This window comes from Melospiza melodia, chromosome 12 (genome assembly GCF_035770615.1).
Source record: "Melospiza melodia melodia isolate bMelMel2 chromosome 12, bMelMel2.pri, whole genome shotgun sequence".
Taxonomy (NCBI): Eukaryota; Metazoa; Chordata; class Aves; order Passeriformes; family Passerellidae; genus Melospiza; species Melospiza melodia.
The window spans coordinates 5476000-5501039 of record NC_086205.1 but is presented as its reverse complement, the minus strand read 5'-3'; the positions used below and the strand labels follow the sequence as shown (position 1 = coordinate 5501039).

Below are 25040 nucleotides of genomic sequence, written 5' to 3'. Positions count from 1 at the left end.
GCAGGAGAACAAAGGGCAGCCCACATTGACTGGGTTAAGTGTGAGGAGGGTTAAATCCTGACAGCCAGGGCAATGAGCCTGGGCATGGTGCTGCTGTTCCCCATCATCCTTGCTGTTCACAAAGGAGCTGGTGAGCCCCAGCACCCCCACCACCAGTGTCCACATCTCCATGCAGAGGTTCATCAGGAAGTGTTTGTTCCTTGGCAAGCCAAGACTTCAGCAAGGTGACTCTGGTTGTGACTCTTTCTCCATCAAACCAGCAAAACTCAGGAGGTTTGCTGGTTTGAAGGAGAAAGTTCTGCAATGTGTTATGGACCAGCATCAGATGTTTGAGGGCACAGCTCTGTGAGCAGACACCCTGAATTTGTGCCCTCTTCCTGTCCAGTCTGTAGAAATGACTGGAGTGAACTTGGAGTTAAAGGACAGTGGCCTTTATTAGAAAAGAACAAACATTTCTTTATGCCCATATCTCAGTATTTAGGCATCTTTTTCATTATCCCTTTTATTATGATGATCCTTTCTGCCATGTAACTTTTTGGCCTCCTTTGGAGAAGAATTCTGTGCTGGTGGCAGGGTAGTAGAACAGAAATAGAAAAACTCACTCTACATGAAGCACAAAAATTGCTGCCTGGTACTAAAAGAGGAGAGGGATGCAAAAGTTGTTCTTGTTTTTATGACTTCACTTTTTTAGTGATGGGATATGTATAAGATACAGTGTGTCTCAGTAATTTTGTCATTGTAGCTGTTTGATCCAGGGTTGTGCTTTTGCAGCCTGTCACATATCATTGGTGCAATTTCAGTGCTGGGTCAGCATGCTAAATACTCAGTATTGGTTATAAAAATACCCATTTGGGTTAAAGGATTAACTTCTTTTCTTACACACTTTCATTTCTTATAATACAGAGTTTGCTACTATGTGGAGAATGCTCTTTAACAATTTTGTTGCACAATTGGAAATACAGATTTGTAAGAAAATTAGACAAATAATTTTCCCTGGAATTATGTAATTATGCTTGAACAAAATTCCTCATTTTTTTCAGTGCTTAGGCTGAAATTTAAAACCATTAATGTTTTTTGAGTGGAAGCAAAAACATCAAAGGAGGTAATAAAGATGTTTAAATCTTGGACAGTGTGTGTTCCTGTCCATTCTTTATAATCAAAATAGAAGATATTCTTCAAAGTAAAAGAGGTAAAACAATAGTAATGTCTTGTTCAATTATGAAACATTTTGCCCTGTAACACTGGAAAATTTGTTTTCTAATCAAAAATCTGAAATTCAAGTGTATCCTAGTTACATGTTAATCTAGCTTTTGAGCTTAGTGAAGACTGGAGAAAAATTAACCAGGTAGTTCTCCAGGCCATTTGAAATGTCTTTTAATCATGTGGTGCTCGTTTAGGAGCTGGGCTGTGGCTCACTTGTCCCACCTCCCTCTGTGCCACAGCTCTGGTGCTTGCTGCTGCACTGCTGTGCTTAGCACAGAGGTCCTGGCTTGCTGTCTGTCAGTATTTGGGAAGGGGAATGAGATGTCAAGTGCTTTAGAACTGAAAAGTGTTCATCATTGATGCTCTTTGTTCTCCATTGCCTGTGCTCTCTCAGAAAGGGGCCTAAAGGGAAGGGAAACCTCCTTTCCCATCAGCAGGACTTACCCTTGATCTACTCCATTAGTCTTTATTCACATCTCTTCCTCCTCTTTGGCTGATGGCAGCATTTTTCTCATACTCCACTTCCCTTGGTGTGTGGCACACATTTACTGTGCTGCAGGTAAATATTTACTCATGCAATCAGGTTGTTCTTCACTACCCTGTGACCTTGGCTTGCCCTGGCCCACAGCTCCCTTTGCTGGAGCCTTGCTGTGATCTGCTGTGGTTGTTCTCTCTCCTGGATGTCACAGCTGTGTGGTGGCAGCACCATGAGCTGCTTGGCTCAGCTGTGCCAGGCTGATGCTGTGCCATGCTGCCAGAGGTCAGATTTCATTCAGGGAGTTCATGGTGTCATTCACAAAGCAGGAAAATCCTGGATTTGTTACGCATGTGTGTACAATTAATCTGTGCTTGAAAGAAGGCTAAAGGTTAAGTCATGTGCCTGGCCTCCAATGTGGGGCTGGGACTCAGGGGGTAAAGCTGAGCCTGCTTTAGGCAGGTGACACAACATGCTTCTCTTCTAATTGAACTTTTCTGTGCTGTCTCCAAGCTAAATGTTCACTGGAAAATCATACAATAATTTTTGGCCTTTAGATGTGCTACTGCACTGATGTAGTTAATAATACATTTATTGAAATAATGATTTTTAGTTGTGATAGATACTGCTTTCCACTCCTAAAATTATTCACCCAATACAGGTTCAAAGCTATATCTGGTTTATCTTTTTATGGATGTTTTCATTAATAGTGCAGTTTCTGTAACTGCATTATCCATGGGTAGGTAGAGAACCCCCAGGCACTGAGGTTCCGTGGGTCTGGAGACTGCCAAGCTCTCTGGAAATATTTCAGGACTGGCCATGTGTTCTTTATCTTTTTCTGCTGTTCACAAAGCCCCAATAATCCAGCTGTACAACTCTGACTAGAGTCTTTGGGGTTTGCACTGCTTACCATTTCAGGAAATGCTCAATTTTAGGGCATTTCACTGATCTTTCCAGAGACTGCAATAAACCATAGCTATAAAGACATGCAGCTATTCTGGTGTAACAGTCATATGTGTGACTTCATGGTGTCTGCTTTTATTTTTGAATAGTATCTTCCTGTCCTTCATAAACATAGAGAAGTAAATACTTTCTTTATTCTCCTTGCTTTACATTTCACTTTTATAGTTTGGCTAGTCCTCAGGTGGAACTCAGGAGGCCATCAGGGTGCTGGAGGCAGGGCCACCTCAGTCCTGCCAAGCATCACTCCAGCTTCATTTCTGGGAATCTTCTGGAAACTGAGGTTTTCTGGAAGTATTATAACAGTGACCAATGTCTGTCAATGCACTACACTTCATAAAATATAACGTCCATGTAGTGCCTCTACTCTAAAATTCAACATCAAAAGGACTAGAAATAAACTCAGACAAACTTGTAGAACCTCCTTACTCTTGTACATTCCATGAACTCTCAGACATATTCCAAATACAAGATGTGCAGACCTATTTTTGCCATTTCAGATGCAGAATGGAATTTAGATAGTTACACTGAAAAATAGAATGCTACATTAAATATTGGTGTGAAGAGCCAAGTAAAAAACCACTAAAAACAAACACAATCAAGAAACAGAAGAAAAGCTTGGCTAGCATTACTTGCAAGATTTTCTAAGATACTGAGATGTAAATTGCCTAATGCACTGATCTCTTTTAAGAGGAGAAAAAACTCTAGACAGAAAGATCAAGATACACAATGAGGTTCATCCAAAAACTCATGCTCAAAAGTGGAACTAACAATCAGACAACATATCTACAAATATATAAAATATACCCAGTACAATATATGACCAGGGTTATTTTATATATACAGAATACCCACACTCTCTATATATTTTATAGAGAGTATAAGTATATATTCTATATATGTATATATAAAACAGTTTATATTTTATATGTTAAAATTTTTATTTTTTAAGTATTAACATCTGTATTTATATGCTCTCAACATTGATTAGGAACAACGTGAATTTTAGAGAAAAATTTCATGGCAAGTCATATTTGAAATTTATTGGTGCCAGAAATTCAATACCATCTGAGGAGAAGCCACACTATACAAGTGAAATGTAAAGCAAGGAAAAGAAAGAAAGAATTTATTTCTCTATGTTTACGAAGGTTAGGAAGATGCTAATCAGATATAGCTCTGAACCTGTACTGGGTGAATAATTTCAGTAGTGTAAAGCAGTACCTGCCAGGCTGAGCTGTGCTGCTTCTGAGGGATGTGGTTTGGCAGCCTTGAGCTTTAGGGTCTTTCCCAGCCTCAGTGACTCAGTGGTTTGTGTCTCTAAGTGCTGCTTCCCACTAAAGCTCTGTGCCATGCCAGTTCCAGTGAAGCACGTGCAGGTGGTCCTGGCATGTCGGTTTCTCGGCTGTTTAGGTGACCTGGAAAGGCCCGGGGTGGCCTTGGGCAGCCCGCACTTCAAAGGACGAGGAGAGACTTCTGATCTTTTCTCGGTCTCCAGTGTTTATTAATTGTTTATCTAAAAGATTTTCTCTTGGCCCGACAGAGGTCTGCACAGCAGCCAGCCATGAGCACACTGAGAGCCCCCGGGGCAGTCACCTATCTTTATACTCAAAATTACATATACAATATTTATCATTTTTCCCCAATACCTTTTACCCTTATTAACCAGTGCACTTTTAGTAATAACCAATCCCAAGGTGCCAACATCACCACAGAAGATGGAGGCCAAGAAGAAGAAGAAGAAGGACAGGACACGCCCCAATTCCTCCATCTTACTTCTTTAGACCCCCCTGTACAGAAATCCTAAACCCTGTGTCTTACACTCTAATTAACTTATCCCTTCACCATTTACCCCAGTGAAATCCTCCCATCCCCATACAGGTGTTGTCTCCCGTGCAGGATCAAAGTCCAGCCACCAGACACTTCTGGCAACATTCCAGGACCTCCGAGCCCCCCAAGGGTGGTCTCGGTCACTCTGCACATCAGTCCTGAGGGGCTGAGATCCCACACTGGCAGCTGTGAGGAGCACTGGAGTCCTCCTGTCTCTACTGAAGTTCTCAAACTGCATGTTCATGTTGGGCTAGAGGCTTTTTGGTGTTATAAACCCTCAGTGTTTGGACACACTGCATTATTTTCTGCCTGGTTTGCTAGCATTTCCATTGCTGGTGTCTGTCTTGGGCTGGTGCTGAGGGAGAGCCCTCAAGTGCAGTTGTTGAAATTTGGGGTTGGGTTGTCCTCTTCCTTGGGGTTTTGGTTGGACGCATTCTCCATTCTCCTTGATGACAGGCATGCCCTCGATACTGCCATGGTTTCAGCTGAAATAGGAGTTCCTTGAGCTGCCTTTCTTCCTCTTTCATTTGCTTTCTACATTAGTGTGCAGGGACAGACTTGGCTTCCTCTTCCCTTAGTAGCCATCCATCAAAGATATCTCTTCATATCTTCATGTCTGACAGATGTTCCTGTTCTTCTACAAAAGAGCTGTTTCCTCTGAATTCCAGAGAACAATTGTGTGGTGTAATCCTGCTCCAGCCTGGGGAGCTGGTGTTCCCATTTCACCTCTTGAGGAGCTGCTGTGAATCAAAGTGCTCTTACTGAGCACCTGCTTCTTGCTGTCTGACCAGCAGTGCACAGAAAATCCCTTGGGATTTCAATTGAGGAGGAGACAACTGAGACTAGGAACTGAAGTAGCAGGGAGTGGAAAGTTGTGGAGGAGCTAAAAATGATACAGAGCCTCCTTAAAGGTCATGGAATCCTTGCTTGCATACCTAGCAAAGCTGGAATGGCTTTAGCTCGAATAGTGCATGGGTCATGCTGATCCTAAGCCTCTCTGGATAAAAAGCACAAATGAGAAATCTCTTTACACACTCTTTATAAGACTGGCAGTGTCCAGGAAGTGGTAATTTTTTCACTTTATTAATTTTCTGTAAGCTGTCAATCATGAATACTTTACATTCAAGTGTATGCATACTTTGTTGGCAGGTTCATCTAATTACTAAAAATCAGTGCACTTACAAACCATTCAGACTTTTTAGGCATGTGAAGAACCATTATAATTAAACCAGCTATTTATGATGATCATTTTCAGCATTGTGCCCCCAAGCTCAGTAAATAAATATATATTCAAAGGAGTAGTTCTTTTTTGGTGCAATACAACTGTGTTTTAAGATTTAGAAGTGGGTATTTAGAAGTATTCTTGTTGATTTATATATATATTTTTAAGTTTTACTTGTGAGATAACTGTGTTTCCACTGCTAAATGCTGCTCCAGCTCATCCTGGCAGCTTAGGAATTCCTCACAAGTGACAGGTCAGACCTGTCTGGCTTCTGTAAAGTGGGCTCCAAGCAGGGAAGGGTTTTAGACCTTTGATTGTGTCCTTTTGAGTGTATCACTTTCTGGGTCTGTTGGCCAAGTTGTTCTTGTGTGCTGAGATAACCTGAAAGTTAAAGTTGGTTCTCCTTGAGGTTTTGTTTGTTGGAAAACTTCACCCACAGTAACTGGAATGGGAACCTAGTATTTGACAAAACCTGATGTGTGCAAAATCCACAGGAGGAATCAGCTTGGTGTCTCTGAGCAGTTCCCTAGGCACAGGCAGGAGGCTCCAGGTCATGTTTTCCAGTCTGATCCTACACAACTGTTTTGCAGAATGGAAATTTTGTCAGGTTCTTTTCATCCTGTTGCTGTTCTTTAGGGGATTTTTGAATGGGAAGTTAAAAGGCAGTCACAAGGAAGAGATTTTTACCTTTGGTAACTAAATTGTGTATGTCTTGCCTCTGCTTTGTATTGTTTGGTTTTTTTTTTTTTTTTTTAATACCAGTCTCATAACAGTCTTATGTGCAGAAAGAATATCTATTGTTTTTTTACCAGATTGTCATTTCCTGATTATTCCTCCCCCCCAATGGAAGTTTGCAGATGTTAAGAATAAAGGAGTGTGCAGTCAGAAAGACAATTGGCATTGTTCTCTAACTGTATTGTTTTCCCATTTTCTTTAGGCGACAGAGGAGGTCTCAAAAAACCTTGTTGCCATGAAAGAAATCTTGTATGGCACAAATGAGAAGGAACCCCAAACAGAAGCTGTGGCACAGCTTGCTCAGGAGCTGTACAACAGTGGTCTTCTTAGTACCCTAGTAGCTGACTTGCAGCTCATTGATTTTGAGGTAAGAAAGGAGGGTTTGACATTTTTTACATTCTGTATGTTAAAATAAACACATCTGAATTCTTATCACTTTAATGATTTAGATGTTTCAGTCTTCAGCTTTTAGTTTGTGGTTATGACACATCCATTAGAAAGAGACTGACCAACTATGGAATGTAAAATGTGTGAATTTAGACATATAAACACAGATCTGAAGCAGATAAACCTCTAATGTGGTGGTACAGTTCTGTTAAAATCATGGAATAATTCTGAATTGTTGTTTACACAGAAGGGTTAATCTCTTAGTAGTAACCCTGTGGTGCTATGTTCATCTTGCTACATCAAATTAGTAGGAAAAGTAATAGAATTATTGTAACATTTATAACAAGCTTAAATACATAATTTAAAGCTGTTAGTTTTATTAATAGTCCTTTATTTCTCTCTTTTTTAGAAACAAGTGATGCAACCTTTTTGGTTTCCTTGTCTTTTTTTCTGCTTATTAAAAAAAAAACCTCAAGTTTTTGTTGATCAATTCAAAATAGCAATACTCATATTTAAAGGTATCTCTCCACAAGCCTCTGTGGCTTTTGTCACCACATCACATGGAATAATTTAGCACCATGGAGAAAAATCCTATTTAGGTATGAGATGTTGCAGTGCAATTGGATTTTTCTCTTTTCCCTGAGGTCTCACAAGAGGCGTGTGGTTGTCTAGGAAAGGAGCCAAATCCATGCATCTCACCCCACAGCCTCAACCATAAAGATCATCCCACTTCAGATTGCTTAAAAATGGGATTGTTCATAAACAAGTAGCTCACAATGCAAACAGAACAGTTTAAAGTCCTATTGTAATTTGACATTCCAAAAACAATGGCTTTCTTCCCTGTTCTTTCTTCTCTCCCCTCCACCCCACCCATAACTCCCTCTGATTTGTGTTTAATTATAATACAGTGGTATTTTTTTCCCTACCCACACAAATGTTTATACCATACATAAAACATTCAGGTTGTTAAATAAGCAAGGAAAGCTGAGAGGGAATGCTGAACTGGGCTGGCCTTTAATTGCTGAAGAAAGAAAATCCTGAAACGTCATCTGGATTCTGCTGACCTCTAGATTGGTATCAGCCTGGTGTTTACTCAGCCCAGTTATTAGCAAAGGAAACCTTCATTATCTGCTGCTAATGAAGAATGAGAACCATTTGCACAGGCTTGCTCTCATTAAGGAGAGCTGTGCTTTTCATTAAGGGGACATGGAAGGGTTGGGAGTTGTTTCCTGCCTGTTCTGCTGCTCTGTTTCAGGAGGATGTGATGGTTCCCCTCGGAGGCAGGAGGAGTCATTGATGCTTTCTAGGCTGGACCACATCTGCTTTTTATGGCTGGCAGCTGGCAGAGTGTCCAGCTATTGTTGGTACCTAGAATTCATGTCAACACACCTGTGCTCCAGATGTGCTCCAGCTTCCCAGCTGTTACAAAGCCAGCCAGATGTTGCCTTTGATATCCCACATGTCTGTGTGGGTTTACTGCATTTGAAACAATTTTTCCATTACTGATGGAAATACAGATTCGGTTTTCTGGTGGTTTTTAAACTTGAAGAGTGGGTCTGGAATTTTTTCTTTCTGGTTTCCCACCACAGCTGCATGTTATTCAGTGACAAACTAAGCTCTTTTCCCCTTTCAGTCTCACTTCTGAAGAAGGTTTCCTTGTAGAACAGCTTATTAATAGACAGGGACTGGTCATTGTGACTCTTTAACTGTCTCAGATGTACTATGGTGAGAACAACCCATAGAAAAGTAAGAAATAAAAGCTAGAAAAATAACAAAATTGGATGTTTTAATGAAGAGAACTGTAACTGTGCAGCTCTTGCCTTGTGCCCAGGCCTGTTTAAAGTGTTGCCCTTCCCTGGAAGCTTGCTTTCCAGTAAAGCAGTCAACACAACCAATCCTAACACTTACCAGGTATCTCCTTGCTGGTTTGCACTGAGAGAGATGGTATCCCTGGTGAAACTGGGTTTCTTGTCCTGTTGTTTTGGGATTTTTTAAATGAAGAATTAAAAAAACCCACCCAAAACAAAACTGCCTTTTGCCTCGGGGAGCTGAATCCTTCTGCTGGGAAGACAATACAAGCACAGTGTCCCTCTCACCTCTGGCTGTGGTGACTGTTGGCCTTGTTGGGCCACGAGGTCACTTGGCAAGGCACAAGAGAGTGACACAACCTGGCTGTGGGGTTGCAGTGTGCACAGGCAGCTCAGGGATGGTGAGAAGGAAATGCTGTTCTTGCTGGGGACTGCAGGCACACGCTGCGAGCAGCCGCGCTGCTGAATGGGAGTTGATGATTATATTATGTGGAGTTTGAGTAAAGCAATTCCTGCAAACACTGCTCTACTCATGTCAGAACAAAGAGTTCTGGTGTTGCTTTGGGCTGCCTTTCAATGGAATTGTAATTGAGAAAACAAGGGTTTACAAACAATCTCTTATATCCTGAAAACAACACTCCAGCAAAACTGTCCGTGGTAATTTGCAAACATGCCATTTGTAAAGCTCCACTCCTCCTACGTTTTCATAAACATTTCATTTTTTCCTGCAGTCTTTTTTGCACTGATTAGAAAACTGAAAGAATTTTAAATAATTGATGATGTTTTTAAATTTCTTGCTAGTTAAATAAACCCTGCATTTTACTCAAAAGCTTCCTGGTGTTACTCGGGAGATTTACAGCACCGATAGAGCTTCTCAAGAAACATTAAATACATCTAGGTTTGGTGTAGAGCATTCAGGGAACCTGTAGGTGGAGTTGCTTAACAGGCCTTTATTTGCAGGTCCAAGCTTAGTACAAGCTGGCCTGGTCTTTTTCTGGAATAGATCTGATAACATAATCCTGAAGGTGTCTTTGTGCAGTCCAGAATAAACAGTTAACTGCAGAAAGCTGGCTTTTAAACGGTGCATTTGAATGACAGTGGAAGCTGTTTATGTTTATAATCACCTTTTTGTTAGATGTCTGCCAGTTTGTCTCTTCAGCTGTGGTCCTACAGAAGAAATAAACAGGAGATGTGTATTTATTCAACAAAGAACATTTCCAGTTCCTTTTACACTGTCTGGTGCTGTGCTTGTGAATTTTTGTGTGTATCATTTGTACTGAATTCCAGCATCCTGGCCTTATTTATACTGCTTTTGTGCACTGAAAAATGTGAGACTTGCATTTTAGGTCAGTGGATGATTTCTGTGTATATTATTCATCCATTTCTTTATTCCACTTTCATAAGTTGCAGTTCTAAGCTGGATGTTGCAGTTGGAAATGCTCTGCACACTCTTAATGGTGGCATTGTGTGTCCCTAAACAAGGGGAGAGGATAATGGAATATTGAAGAAATACACTTCCAGGCAAGAGCACAGTTAAAAACTGTTCTGCTGTTAGCAAAATCAAATATCAAATAAGCCCAGGAGATTGATGCTCCATAGAAATACCTGCTGAGACATCAGCTCTGAATGTAAATTCCCCATGATCAGCCTGCAACGTGGTGTCATGTTTTGAGTGCTTTGGCATATTTGAAATGGGCATAAAGGAAGAGAATCTGGTCAGGATCAGAGTGTGGAGGCTGCCTGAACTGCAGAACCCCCCAGTACAGCTGCATGAGGTGATGATAATGTTTCATTGTTCACTTGCCTGTGGACTTCCATATTTTGTGTTTAACTGCTGATGTTTTTGACAGGGCAAGAAAGATGTTGCTCAAATTTTCAACAACATTCTCAGAAGACAAATTGGTACAAGAACTCCCACAGTTGAATACATCTGCACTCAACAGAATATCTTATTCATGCTATTAAAAGGGTAAGTGCACTGTGAACCATAAATATGCTTTTACATGGAGTAAGGGCTTTGTAAATGCACAGAGAAGCAGTGAGTTCTGACATGTTTGCTCTTCCTTTGCAATATGCTTCATTTTATTTTCTTTTTCCTTGGTTTTGCGGTCTGTAATTCCCCTAAGTAAAGGAAAAGTTAAGAAGTAGAACCCCAGCCATCTACTTTTGCATGAAAAATACTCTTACTGGGCTAGTAAGATATTTTCCTTTCAGTATACTATTTGAGCCTTTTTAAATTTAAACTACTATTTAAGCCTTTTCTCTTGTGAACTTACTCATCAACAGTTGAAGGCTGTTCTTTTTCCTTTTACCCACAATAATTTCCAGTTTGCTGGCCTTAGACTTCTTATTCATAGTGATTTGTATTGCTGTATTGACACAAACAGACCACCACAAACCTGACCAAAAAAGAATGATTTGTGGTATATTGTGTCAGACAATTGTTTCTTCCTCTCTTCTTGTAATATCTGCAGTGCTGGATATTGGAGGGTCCTGCCATACTGAGTACCTGTAGAGCTGCAGCTCCCAAACATGAAAGCAGAAAATAAATTGCTTGCATTTCTAGTAACATTAATTAAGAAAGTTCCGAAAATTGCGATTTCACTGTGTTATTTTGGGACAGACGAGCTCATCAAACATTAATAAATTTAAAAATACTGCTATTTATAAATCTGGCTGCAGCTTCTGGGTAAGCTTGCTGTAGTTGAGGAGTACTTATTCCACTTACTGGGATAACTCAAGGGTGTATGAAAGGGCCACTCATCTCAGTGGGGTATGCCTGTTGCTAGCATTACTTGCCTGTAATGTCATTTAAATGTCAGAGGGACTAAAGAAAATATTAGTTGTGGCATAATGCAAGAGAAATTATTGATTCAGTGCATCTTCAAACTAATTTACAAAAGGGAAAGCTTGAGGTGCAGAGAGACAAAACTACTTTTTCAGCATGTTCTCATTGGTAAGTGGTTGAATGGGGGCTGCAACACATTGGTGCTCACTTTTAGTCTGTGTTGTCACACTTCAGAGAGCTTTACCCTCCCAGGGGTTATTGAAACTCATATTGATGAGTCAGGATGTTTGAAATGGGCATTTAGCAGCTTACATGTTACATCTGATATCCAACTGAGACAAATTTATGTGAATTTAAACTGTGGCATGAATTGCAAAAAGCTCAGTAGATTTCAAATCTCCATGACAGGTTGAATGGAGAGTATTGCAGGATTTAATGCAAATTATTTCAATTTTTTTTTTTGGTAGGGTAATATAGTTAATGCTTAGTATGCACAATGATACTTTTCTCCTGAAATTGTGGAGAATTTCAATTAGAATTTCAATCACTCTGGAGTATGAGGCAGGAAGGCCTGTGAGAGGCTGTGACTGCTCCAGAAGCTGGAACCCCATGATGTGCTGAAAAATGGTTTAATGGAAGAGGAGATCTGAATTTATGTCCAGTATTGCTAACCCCTCATGCTCATATGGAAGGTTTTATGTAAATTGCTGTCATGTTTAAGCAAGCAGCTTTCAAGGCAGAACATTTGCTGCTTTTCCAGATGTCTGCAATCCCACAGTATGGAACAAGAGAGCAAAGAAAGTATTTTTATTCAGTCTTGTTTCCCCATTTGTGAAAATCCTTTTAATTGGCTGTAATTGTAACTGGTAGCTATTTCATCAGTGTTTAGTAGAAATATTTAAAAATAGAGTTTAATGCAGAAATAAGAACCTCTAATTTTGATGGGTTTATTTATTGATGGTATTGAAGGCTGTAATTAGCAGTGCGGTGCTGCAGTGCTAACTTGTGCAAGTTTATAAACTCACAAAGAATCTCTTGGCTTTTGGGAACAGGTACGAATCTCCAGAAATTGCTCTCAACTGTGGGATAATGCTCAGAGAATGCATCAGGCATGAGCCACTAGCCAAAATCATCTTGTGGTCAGAGCAGTTCTACGACTTCTTCCGATACGTGGAGATGTCCACGTTCGACATCGCGTCCGACGCCTTCGCCACCTTCAAGGTAATTCCTCAAACCTGGGAGCTGCAGCTTCTCTGCTTCTCTGCCCTGGGCACCCTCTGCTGTGGGTGCTGCTCTTGGAAAACAAGCCTTGGCAGAGGAGAGGAGCCGTGGGTGTGATGGGGATGGGTGAGCTGGACACTGTTCTTCCTCATGTCTCAGAATGCAGTACAGTACATTTGCTCCCCAAAATCCTGTTCTGAGTAAGCTGTATCATGCATTACCTGAATGCAGGTGTGTAAATACACACAGTACATTTGCTCCCCAAAATCTTGTTCTGGAGAGTGAGCTGTATCATGCATTACCTCAGTGCAGGTGTGTAAATACATACAGTACATTTGCTCCCCAAAATCCTGTTCTGAATAAGCTGTATCATGCATTACCTGAATGCAGGTGTGTAAATACACACAGTACATTTGCTCCCCTAAATCCTGTTCTGGAGAGTAAGCTGTATCATGCATTACCTGAATGCAGGTGTGTAAATACATACAGTACATTTGCTCCCCAAAATCTTGTTCTGGAGAGTAAGCTGTATCATGCATTACCTGAATGCAAGTGTGTAAATACATACAGTACATTTGCTCCCCAAAATCCTGTTCTGAGTAAGCTGTATCATGCATTACCTGAATGCAGGTGTGCTCTTTAAATCTGTGTTTTCAGCTCCTCCTGAGGGTATCTGATGCTGTTGCTTTGTCTAGGGAAATTTTCTGTGGCCCAAATTTTGTGTCCCCTAAAGCAATCAGTTATGGGGACAATAAGCATCATATTAATCAGTATTAAATGGTAGATCTTAATCTCTGTTGTGTGTAGTTGTGTGCATAGTAAATACACACAGTACATTTGCTCCCCAAAATCCTGTTCTGGAGAGTGAGCTGTATCATGCATTACCTGAATGCAGGTGTGTAAATACACACAGTACATTTGCTCCCCAAAATCCTGTTCTGAGTAAGCTGTATCATGCATTACCTGAATGCAGGTGTGTGAATATACACAGTACATTTGCTCCCCTAAATCCTGTTCTGGAGAGTAAGCTGTATCATGCATTACCTGAATGCAGGTGTGCTCTTTAAATCTGTGTTTTCAGCTCCTCCTGAGGATATCTGATGCTGTTGCTTTGTCTGGGGAAATTTTCTGTAGTCCAATTTTTGTGTCCCTAAAACAATTAGTTATGGGGACAATAAGCATAATATTAATCAGTATTAAATGGTGGGTCTTAATCTCTATTGTGTGTAGTTGTGTGCATAGTAAATACATACAGTACATTTGCTCCCCAAAATCCTGTTCTGAGTAAGCTGTATCATGCATTACCTGAATGCAGGTGTGCTCTTTAAATCTGTGTTTTCAGCTCCTCCTGAGGGTATCTGATGCTGTTGCTTTGTCTAGGGAAATTTTCTGTGGCCCAAATTTTGTGTCCCCTAAAGCAATCAGTTATGGGGACAATAAGCATAATATTAATCAGTATTAAATGGTAGATCTTAATCTCTGTTGTGTGTAGTTGTGTGCATAGTAAATACACACAGTACATTTGCTCCCCAAAATCCTGTTCTGGAGAGTGAGCTGTATCATGCATTACCTGAATGCAGGTGTGTAAATACATACAGTACATTTGCTCCCGAAAATCCTGTTCTGAGTAAGCTGTATCATGCATTACCTGAATGCAGGTGTGTAAATATACACAGTACATTTGCTCCCCTAAATCCTGTTCTGGAGAGTAAGCTGTATCATGCATTACCTGAATGCAGGTGTGCTCTTTAAATCTGTGTTTTCAGCTCCTCTTGAGGTTATCTGATGCTGTTGTTTTGTCTGGGGAAATTTTCTGTAGTCCAATTTTTGTGTCCCCTAAAACAATTAGTTATGGGGACAATGAGCATGATATTTATCAAGATTAAATGGTGGGTCTTAACCTCAGTTGTGTGTAGTTGTGCACAGAGTGGAGCCTTGATCCACAAATAGCACCCTTCAGTGATAATTTCACAGTCTGTTTCTCTGTGAATTAAATTAACTCATCACAGATCTTTGCTAAGGGATGCCAAGATCCTGAGCAGTGCCCAGGTATTGGATTCATGTCCTAATACAGCGTGTTTAATGAAATAGCAGAGTTTTGGATTGAATGTCTTACATGTGTGAGAATGTTTTTGTACTGTTGAAATATTTTTAGTGACAGTGCTGGGTTTGTGCTTTCTTACAGGATTTGCTTACAAGACACAAGTTGTTAAGTGCAGAATTTTTGGAACAACATTACGATAGGGTGAGCAGACGCCTTCTCATATTTAGAGCTCTCTAGTTCTGTGTATCTTATTTGAAGAAATTGGTTTTTTCCCTTGTTTAGTTCTGGTTTTGGGGATTTTCACACAATATTAAATCAGCTGTACTTGGGGTTCAGTTTCCCTCCCCCAAAGCCAAAACAAGGAATGTTGGAGAGTTTCATTTATCCTGACATTTTCAGCTATATGACTTCCATCCTTTTGCCTTTCAACAGATTATTCAGAACCAGTTCCACAAAGATATTTAAGTGTTTAAATCGTATTCTGATTAAAACTCCCAGACTTACAAGCAATTAAAAAAAAAAAAAAAAAGTACCAAAACCAAGACCAACAAACTTGGGATCACATTGATTTTTAAAGGTTTGTCTCCAGGCATGTTCACTAATTCACAAAAATCTCCTCTGAGTGACTCAGCTTTAAACAGGAGACAAAAATTATTATTCCCTTTTTGACTACTTGCTTTAGCCCTGAAATATCTACTGAATAACGCTTCAGGCACTGTTTGGGAACCAATTAAGAGGCTTTGAGAAATTAGATGTGCAGAGTTGATACTTAGCTCACCTCTTCATCTACTTTGAAGCAAAGTTCTTCTTGCTATGTAATAATGTCTAAAACTTTAAGAGATTTTGATGAATGCATTTCTAAAACAAGTCACAGTGAAACTGTATTTTAGACTACTCATGAATAGTAAAACTTGACAATATTAAAAAAACTTAAAGAGTGTGCAAAGTAAATGTTTATTTCAGTCCTCCCTGACTCAGTGATGTCCTCACGTTTTGACACACTGAATGGCAACTCCAGTTGGTCCCTTGGGCATTTGTAAAAACCCTGCACAGATTGAAAAATCAGTTTGCTCTGGTGAGTGCAAGGCATCAGAGTCTTCCACTGAAGGTGGTTCTGTGGGAGCCAGCCTGGCTTCTCCTGCAGAGGGAGCCCGTGCTGTGCTTTCCAGGGAGTCCTGGGAGCTGGGAGCTTATGGAATTCACAGGGAACGCCGACCAGGGCAGGAGAATGATGCATCTGACTCCACTGATAGCAGGAGGCTAATTAATTATTTTATTACACTATGTTACATGACATCTAAACTGAATCTGCCAAGTGTGGTGGTGTTTGAGGGTCCCCAGGATGAGGGAAGAGATGAGAATCTTGACTCCATGTTCCATATTATTCTATTCTATTCTATTCTATTCTATTCTATTCTATTCTATTCTATTCTATTCTATTCTATTCTATTCTATTCTATTCTATTCTATTCTATTCTATTCTATTCTATTCTATTCTATTCTATTCTATTCTATTCTAAAACTATACTAAAGAAAGAGAAGAAAGGAGACATCAGAAGGCTGAAAAAGAATGAATCATAAAAACTTGTGACTGTTCAGAGCCTTGACACAGCTGGACCATGAGTGGTCATCAAGTAAAAACAATCCACATGAGACCAATCAAAGATGCACCTGCCACATTCCACAGCAGCAGATTATATTATATTATATTATATTATATTATATTATATTATATTATATTATATTATATTATATTATATTATATTATATTATATTATATTATATTATATTATATTATATTATATTATATTATATTATATTATATTATATTATATTATATTATATTATATTAATTTTATTTATATCTATTCTATTCTGTCTATTCTATAATATTTATATATAATATAATGTAATTATAATTATATTATAATTATATTATGATTATATTTTAATATAATACATAATAACGACATATTATCTATTTTAACTTTAAACCATATTCAATGTTTAACTTTGTATCTCCTTTAAAAGCCTAAGTAGTGACAGTGTAGTTACAGGAACCCACTGAAATTTCAGATTCTGTTTGGTTTTGTTAGGGATTTGCATCTTCTCCACTTTGTTGCAATAATTTGGAAGAAGATGCTTGTGACACTTGTAAAAGTGCTAATCCTTCTCTGTATTCTGTGTTTAGTTCTTCAGTGAATATGAGAAGTTACTTCATTCAGAAAATTACGTGACAAAGAGACAGTCACTTAAGGTAAGGCAATTTTATTTTCTTCTGAAATGCAAAGAGATTCCCTTTATTTTCAAGGTGAGTTAACTTTATTTGAAATGGCTTCTGTAACAGCCTTGAACAGTATTTATTTTAACTCTTCAGACATTTTAATTCTTGAGATCAGCTAATTTTTTTAGTCGAGTTGTTATATATCTCAGTGTCCAGCACAGGCCAAAGTAATTTCTCTCCCTATGAAAAAATGGCTCCTCAAATGTCTTTATTTTTATTGATTTTTTTTTCCTTCAACAAGTCTGGTTACATTTAAATAATTTAACAAAGATTCACATGATGTGCCTAAACCAATATTGATCGTGCATTCAAGTAGGTAAAAAATAGTGAATATAAATGTAATGCAGAGCTTGCAGCAAAGGTGATCCTTGTGGGCAAAATCCTTTTAAACCCTTTAGGTAGCAAAAGAACAGTCAATATTTCACTTGATATACTAACCTGTTTTATTGGGTTTGGGTTTTTTTTTTTTAAATGCATTCTTTCTATGCTGAATAGCTTCTGTATAAGTGGAAAAAATAATGAAGTCATGGGGGAAATAAATGAAAGACTTCTCTTTGCAATTCATAACAAGGGGGAACTGTGATTTTTCACTTTCTGAGGAAAAGGAGAAACTGTGTAGTTGAAATAAGGGGAAAATGTGCACCTGCACATGGAAATTTAGATCACTTAGTTGTGTTACTGCTTTATCTGCTGACCACTGGTGCTGCATTCCCAGAGCCCCACACCACTTGAGGGGCTCTGAAAGCATTTATACATCCAAATTAATTCTTCTGTTAGTAATTTTTTCATTTTTCATTCTTTTCTGCCTTCAGCTTCTCGGTGAATTGTTACTGGACAGACACAACTTCACAATTATGACAAAGTACATCAGTAAACCTGAAAATCTCAAACTAATGATGAACCTTCTACGAGACAAGAGTCGTAACATTCAGTTTGAGGCCTTCCATGTGTTCAAGGTATGTTACAAAAGCAGGAAACAGAAGCAATCTGACCAGAAGTTGTTTAATTGAGTAAACTGCTTAGCTGAGCCTAAATGGAGCTGACCTTAATGTCTGCTCAGTGATTAAATAAAGGGAGCACTGATGTTTGCTTGATTATGATCCATCTTTACAAATTGATACCTTGGATATCTTTTGAAAACCATTTAGGAACCACTTAGGGACTTCCATGGGGTTGTCAGAGTAACATCTCTCAGAAACTTCTGGAATTGAATGCATTGAGATAAGGAGGAATGCATGATTCCATATAAAATCATGGGGCTCAAAAGTGATTTTATCACACTGCATGATGTCTGAAAGAGAGCAGTATTTCAGTCAGGTCACCTGGATGGTAATTTGAACATTATGCCAGATGGCTTCTGACTTTGCTAAGAGTTATAGCTGGAGGTCTAAAACTTTGCAGTGAAGTGTGAGATTCCCATCAGATCATCCATGCACATGATATGAAACCATGCATTTGCCATAGAATTTAACCATAAAGTGCCTTCAGTGGTTTCTGCAGAGGCTGTTGAGGCTGGTCCCCTCACACAGACTAGATTTACTTTGGTACTGATGTTCAGCTTATGCTCTGATTTAAAAAAAAAAGTAATTTTATTAAAAAACTTGAAGTATTTTGGTGGGATACCGAAATAATTAAAACATAATTTTAATTTATCATCATCAGTATTTTGGTAGATAATTTCTTTTTTAACTTAACCTTTTGTTTCTCGCTGTTGTGCTCAATGCCTTTTATTTTCTTGCAGGTGTTTGTAGCCAATCCTAACAAGACACAGCCTATATTAGACATCCTTCTAAAGAACCAGACCAAACTTATTGAGTTCCTCAGCAAGTTTCAGAATGACAGGACCGAGGACGAACAATTTAATGATGAGAAGACCTATTTAGTTAAACAGATCAGGGATTTGAAGAGACCAGCACAGCAAGAAGCTTAAAACTCCAATAAACCTTTAAAATATTAAACCCAAATTCAGCATTTGCTGTTAGATATTCAGCATCAGGCACTCTTATCGATTCATGAGGAACATTACTGCTAATCTGCTGTTCAGTGAACGGTTTTTGTTTTTTCTCTTTTCATTTTTAGTCCAAGTTGAGAAACATAGCTGCTGCTTTCTTGCACAATGTGGACTTTCTTGATATTTGTGTCATTTCAGAATTCAAAGACACTGCTTGTTTTAGGAGTCCTGAAAAGAAAGATTCTAGGTTCGTGAAAGCAAACATATAGATACTAGTTTGGTCTAGGAGAGAAGGTATTCATGTAGTTAAGTAACAGGTTGCATGCTTGCAAATCTGAATAAATCTGTATGTTTGCACTTACCTTGTTTGAGATAATGAGCACAACGTGACCTGTGCATACCTGGCACCATAGTATAAGATTATATGCCTTGATTTAAAACAAAAAAAAATGTGCAGTGCTTTATTTGTAATCAAAGGGGAAATGTATCTAAGATGTGAGCTTATTGGGATAAACAGTTGTCTTGCAAATAAACTGATATTGAAACTTAGCAACTTTTAAAAGAGTGAAATCTCAAGGTTCATACGGAAAATGTATATATGCCTTTCACTGCTTTATAGAATTTTTTTTTGGACATGATTTGATTTTTCTGAGACTTGACTTGTAAACTTGGAAATATGTTCTAAGGGGTTTTGTTAATTTTACTTTAAAGGTATTTCAGACAGTAGACCTAGCAGTGACATTTTGCATTTCATTTCAACAATGCTTGCTGGTTTCTTTTGTATATAACTCCTAGGCTGCTCATTTCTTTAAAATATGATTTAATTTGTACAGCAGAGGAATGTTATTGTATTAGTCTGTAACTATTACCTAATATTGAGTTTTGCAAAATGAATGCTCATATGTAATTGAATACTTCAGATCACATGGAAATGCTGATTTAACAATCTTAAGTACTGCAGCATTTAAAAGGAAACAAACACCCAAACCCAAACAAATTCTTTGTATTCACATGTCTAATGGGGTGCCATCAACTAGGGTAGGCTGAACCAGAGAACTGGAACCCTTTCTGCTCTGTTCTTACCAGATAATATTGGCCTTATTTAATTACACTTGCATTGTGCTCACCAGCTCTGCAAATGGCAAGGATTATGCTAAATTAATATTGATTCCTCTGACTTCTGGGGAGCCTGCAGTGCGTCATTTCTGACAGTAAATAACTCAGTACAATAGTTGTGTGAGTGATTTCATTCCCTCCAACCTCAAGAAGCAATTCCATAGGTGTCCTAGGATAACAAAATGATCTCCTTTTTGTTGATTTTGTTCTTTGTTGCTGCAAACTATCAGTATTTATAAAAACAAAAAAACCCAACTGATTTTGCACCATGTTTTTGTTACTGTGACCATACAAAAGGAATCTACTAAATATAGCTAAATGATGTTATTAAAATTGTATCTATCCATCATATAGTAACGCTGAGATCACAACCAAGCAAAAACTCGTGGACTGGGGGCTGGAAGTTCCAATTCTGCATGACTGAATGATTGTGAATGCTACAGAAAATGTTTCTTGCTTCCTGTCCTCTTCCCATTTGAAATATTTCACAATCAGTGACGTTTGAGCTGATTTGAAAGCCTTCACAAGGAAAATCCCAGAGCTCCAGAAAATTGAGTGTTTTCACTCGGTTGGTTAAAACTGCTCTTAACATTAAAATTGGTCTTTTAAAGGTTCTGAACATGTCCTTTGCAAACAGAATCATTTTGCTTACAGGAAGGAAAATAGCTGACTCTTCCCAGAGATGCCAGGCAGAGCTGGCAGGAGGTGGTGTTGTAGCTCAGTACTAACTGTCTGTTATATTTTGGTTTATCATAGCTGAGTGGAGGAAACATTATTTGCCAAGTTACTCACCATAACATGTAAGGCTTCCTCTTTAGAAAGATGTAGATGTGCTAAAGATTTCTATGTGTAAAGAAGTGAAAACATTTGGACTGGGATAGAGGTTTCTCTATATTGGGCCTTGGAATCAATGGCTATGGTGACTTTTTTAATATGTGGAAACATTTGAATGTTGGCTTTCGAAAAGAAGTTGTATTTAAATTAAAGCTCCTTCGATGTGCTGTTCATATTAAAAAACTTGTTCTGGAAGTGGTTTCTTATCTGCTTGAAGGCTTAAGGGTATTACTAAAACATATTTAAATGCAAGCTTTTTTTTTTGGTTTTGTTTTGGTTTCTTTTTTTTTTTTTTTTTTTTATAATAATAAGAGATGTATACAATTGTAATTCTATTTCCGTGGTAGCATTTCATTTCTCCTGAGGAAAATGTTTCATACCCAAAAAATCTGGCTGGCCCCATAATTTAAATTAAAATAAAATTTTGAAGAAAAATGTGTGTTCTTTACTGTATTACTGAAGAGGATCAGTTTCTTGTGGATGTGTATCAGGTCTCCCTTATTGCCTTAGAGTGGCTCAGCTATCTTCCTTTCAAATACAAAATCATTTTAAGTCATGAGAAACTCTGGCTTGCACAAACATTTTTAAAGAATTAAGACAAAGTGCTATATTAAAGATGCAATCAATTTTGATTTATTGTTGGTAGCCTCCCTTGCCTTGTTGTGTTATTGCTGATTCTATTTCTTTTTGGCAAGGGCAAAGAGGAGATGCTGTTTCCTGTGTCCTGGCTGGAGACAGGCCCTGATAAGGTTGGTTGATAAATTTTTGGCCCTTCACTTTTCTCTGATTTTCAGGAGCTGAGTCTGTAATTGGTCACTGGGGTCTCCTCTGGAGCTGCTGTCACAGGTAATGTGTCTGCCCCAGCTAATGCAGTGAAGCAAACATCAGCAGTGTTGTGTTTTAAACAGCATTCAGGAGCTTTTGGTGCAGCTTCTGCAGGTGGTTTTGTTCAGCAACATTCCTGAACAAGAAGTTGCCCTTCAGGAACATAATTAACTTTGCAGACAGAAATAGTTGGTCTTTGGTAGCCCCCAAAGACCAAATTATGAGGGATGTTAAAATTAGGGCTCATTTGTGTCCTTTTTTGTCTAGGGGCATTATTAGTTGTTTTGTAACTAGGTTGATAAATCATAGTTGGAGGGTTGAGAGTCAGTAATTCATCGATTGTCTAGAGACCACACCTGTTTGAGCCTCTAGAAAATGTTGGCATTTCTCTCCTCACAGACAGGAAGATCCCGGATTGCAGGGGGTTGGGGTAATTAGTACAGGTAATCAGACAAATGGCAAATTTGAATTGAGTGGACAAGTCAGGCACTTGATGAGGTGTTTGAAACGGCCCTGGTGGGAGGAAGCACATGAAATGCAAGGAGGTGTTTTCCTGACTGGTTCAAATTTGCTTTCCCCACAGAGCTGATGAGGACCTGCCCTCTGAGCTGGCACCTCCAGGCCCCTGAGCAGGAGCTGTGGGATCACCCTGGGACAAAGCTGCTGTCAGTGAGTCTCTCTCTGTTATTCTGAGTCATTCCCTGCAGGCAACTTCATCAGCTTTCCTTCTGCTTCTTCCCCTTTTCCCCCTTGCCTGGCTGCTGTTGAATTATTTCCCTGTCTGTGCTGCTTTTCTCCCCATGGCTGTTCACTCTCTGGGTGCAGTGCCTTTATTTTCTGTCACCTTTGTGGTTATTTCTGATCCATCTGCATTCCCTTCCCCAAAGGTTTTGGCCATTGTCAGGCAGTTATAAGTGCTGTTTATTTTAGCTTTCCAGCACATTGCAATTCAAGGTGATGGTTAGTATCATAATGAGGAAAACATTACCTGTTACCTCCTTAAATCATTGCCTAGCTTAATCTGAGGACACTGAACTTGTGAAGAGTTGTTTCTGGCATATATCATCTACATTTATAAGTATATTTATAAGTTGTTTCTGGCATATATCATCTATATTTACAAGTGTACCAGGGCAGATCCAGTTCAAATCCCACAGAGGCAGGTCAAAACATCCCAAAAATCACAACCTGGAAAAAAGCTGAAAGGAGAGAGCAGTGGTGTGCATCAATGTATTGCATTCTTTGAAGGGAATTGGCTGTTTCAGGAGAGAATGATGGAAAGGGACACTACCTGCAGGAGCATGGAGAGACAGGACAAAGGGGAATAGCTTTAAACTGAAAGAGGGCAGGTTTGGATTAGATAGGAGGAATTTTTTTTATTGTAAGGGTGGTGAGGCAGTGGTACAGGTTGCCCAGAGAAGTTGTGGATGCCCCATCCCTGGATGGAGCCCTGAGCAACCTGAGCTAATGGAAGGAGTCCCTGCCCACGTGGGGGGCTGGAGTGAGAGGATTTTAAAGTCCCTTCCAGCCCAGACCATTCTATGGGCCTGTGTTCTGCTCCTGTTCCTGTTGATGCACCTCTCTTTAAAAAATGCCACCACAAAAGCCCAAGTTACACAGCCAGCTTAGAGTTTGGTGAGTGTATTGTATTCACAACAAAAAATAAAGGCAAGCTCTTTTTTAGAGGGCTCTTGTTGGAGATTCTGATTTACACAAGTAAGGATATTTTGTTTCCTTGCTCAGAAACGCCTTGGCCAGAGCTGACACCCTCATTTTCCATAAGAGACCCTTAAGGCTGAAGGTTTTCCATTGCAGGAGGGTTTTGCAGCTGTGCTGTGGTGGGATGTGTAATTCCAGAGTGCAGGAAAAGGAGGGTGTCCCATGGCTGGAGGTGACAGCACTGGGTGCCACTGGCCTCAGTGTTCCTAATGCTGGCAGCACTGCAGAATTTACCAGGAGGGCATGTTTGGAATGAGGGAAGATAAAAACAGTGTGCGGTAATAGAAAGATACAATTTAGATATGTTTCAGTGGCATATGTTTAGAAAAAAAGAAATTATTGCAGTCTATTCTCCTTGCCTGAAATTAAATCATCAGTAGGTGGTTTTCCACTTCTTCCCTTGCAAATTCCTTGTGCTGAGCTGTCATGGAGGATCCCATTAAGAGTTCTTCTTTCCTCTTTGGGAATGTCCCTCACATGCCACCAAGGAGAAACTCAGGGTGATAAAAATGTGAGTGTTGCTTAACATGGTTCTAAAATTCAAAGATGTTGAACTGATTTTAATATGCTTAGTGTTATTCAGAGACTAGGTTTGCATTTATTTGAGCATAAAACAAGCATAAAAGCTGTATAGGTTTTTTAGATCTGTTTTAAGAATGATTGTATATTGCAATATTAATAAATAAGCTTTTGTAACTATAATTCAGGGCATCTAAATAAGGCATGCAGTGTTGAACAGTTTAAACAACTGAGATATGAGCCAGCCAAGCTCTTGGCCTCAGGTCTTTAACAGCATCTCCAGATTGTATGGAATTATAAGAAAAAGTGACAGTTTGAGAATTCAGACTGTAATTCAGGTTTGTGGGCATCCAACAGATTGAGAAATACAGTCTGGAGAGAGTACAAGGAGCAGAGGTTCACCTGGCTGTAAAACTTCAGATTGCAGCTGCTGAATTTCCTCACCTTCCATCTCTGGAATTACAGAGTGCTGGGTTGTGCCAGCTAATACCCAAATGATGTGGAAACAGCATTTAAGGATTTACAATAATTCTCCTTTCCTAAAACACACTTTTCCCTAGCAATTGTGTCTTGAATTGGGAGAGCAGTCCCACAAACCCAGTATGGGCAGAGCAGAGTTTTCCTGTTTCTGCAGGGGGGAAATCCTTTTGGCTGAGGTTGGTGGTGCTGCACATGCTGCAGGTTGGAGGAACCCTTACAACACACAGAGCTGCAGGTGAGAGCTGATCTTGGCTGTAAATCATCCCAGAGGGATGTCCTAGAAGGACAAAAAGCAGAGATAAAGCAAACATAGCAGGGATAGTTACAGACCTATGGAAGAGTGTAAGATGAGTTCACTGGAACTTGTCAATAGCTTGAAAATATCTATTATTCAATAGATATAAATTTAAAAAGTGATTTTTGTTGCAATCCTAGGTTCAAGGCCATCAGAATGCAATATGTGGAATATGCTGCACACTGTACAGGCAGGCTTGGAATTTTGGCTTCAATTTATCTAATTTAAAAACCCAGGTGCTTGACAAGGACCGAAGTGTGAAAAAGCTTTGATGGGCAGATGCTGAAAGTGTTCTTGATTCTTGGTGTTACTTGGGAAGCAGGAACCCAGCTTGCACATTAAAAAAT

General features: G+C 39.2%; 1 protein-coding gene across 1 annotated transcript in view; it reads left to right on the top strand.

The window, feature by feature from the left end:
• CAB39 (calcium binding protein 39) overlaps positions 1 to 21290 on the top strand; it is a 44584-nt gene extending 23294 nt beyond the window's left edge. The window contains exons 3-9 of the mRNA XM_063166505.1: positions 6625 to 6789; positions 10468 to 10586; positions 12458 to 12626; positions 14812 to 14871; positions 16862 to 16927; positions 17767 to 17910; positions 18696 to 21290. Of these exons, the coding sequence (XP_063022575.1) occupies positions 6625 to 6789; positions 10468 to 10586; positions 12458 to 12626; positions 14812 to 14871; positions 16862 to 16927; positions 17767 to 17910; positions 18696 to 18884 (912 nt within the window). The 3' untranslated portion in view covers positions 18885 to 21290. The remainder of the gene's footprint in view (positions 1 to 6624; positions 6790 to 10467; positions 10587 to 12457; positions 12627 to 14811; positions 14872 to 16861; positions 16928 to 17766; positions 17911 to 18695) is intronic.
• Positions 21291 to 25040: the final 3750 nt, after the last annotated feature.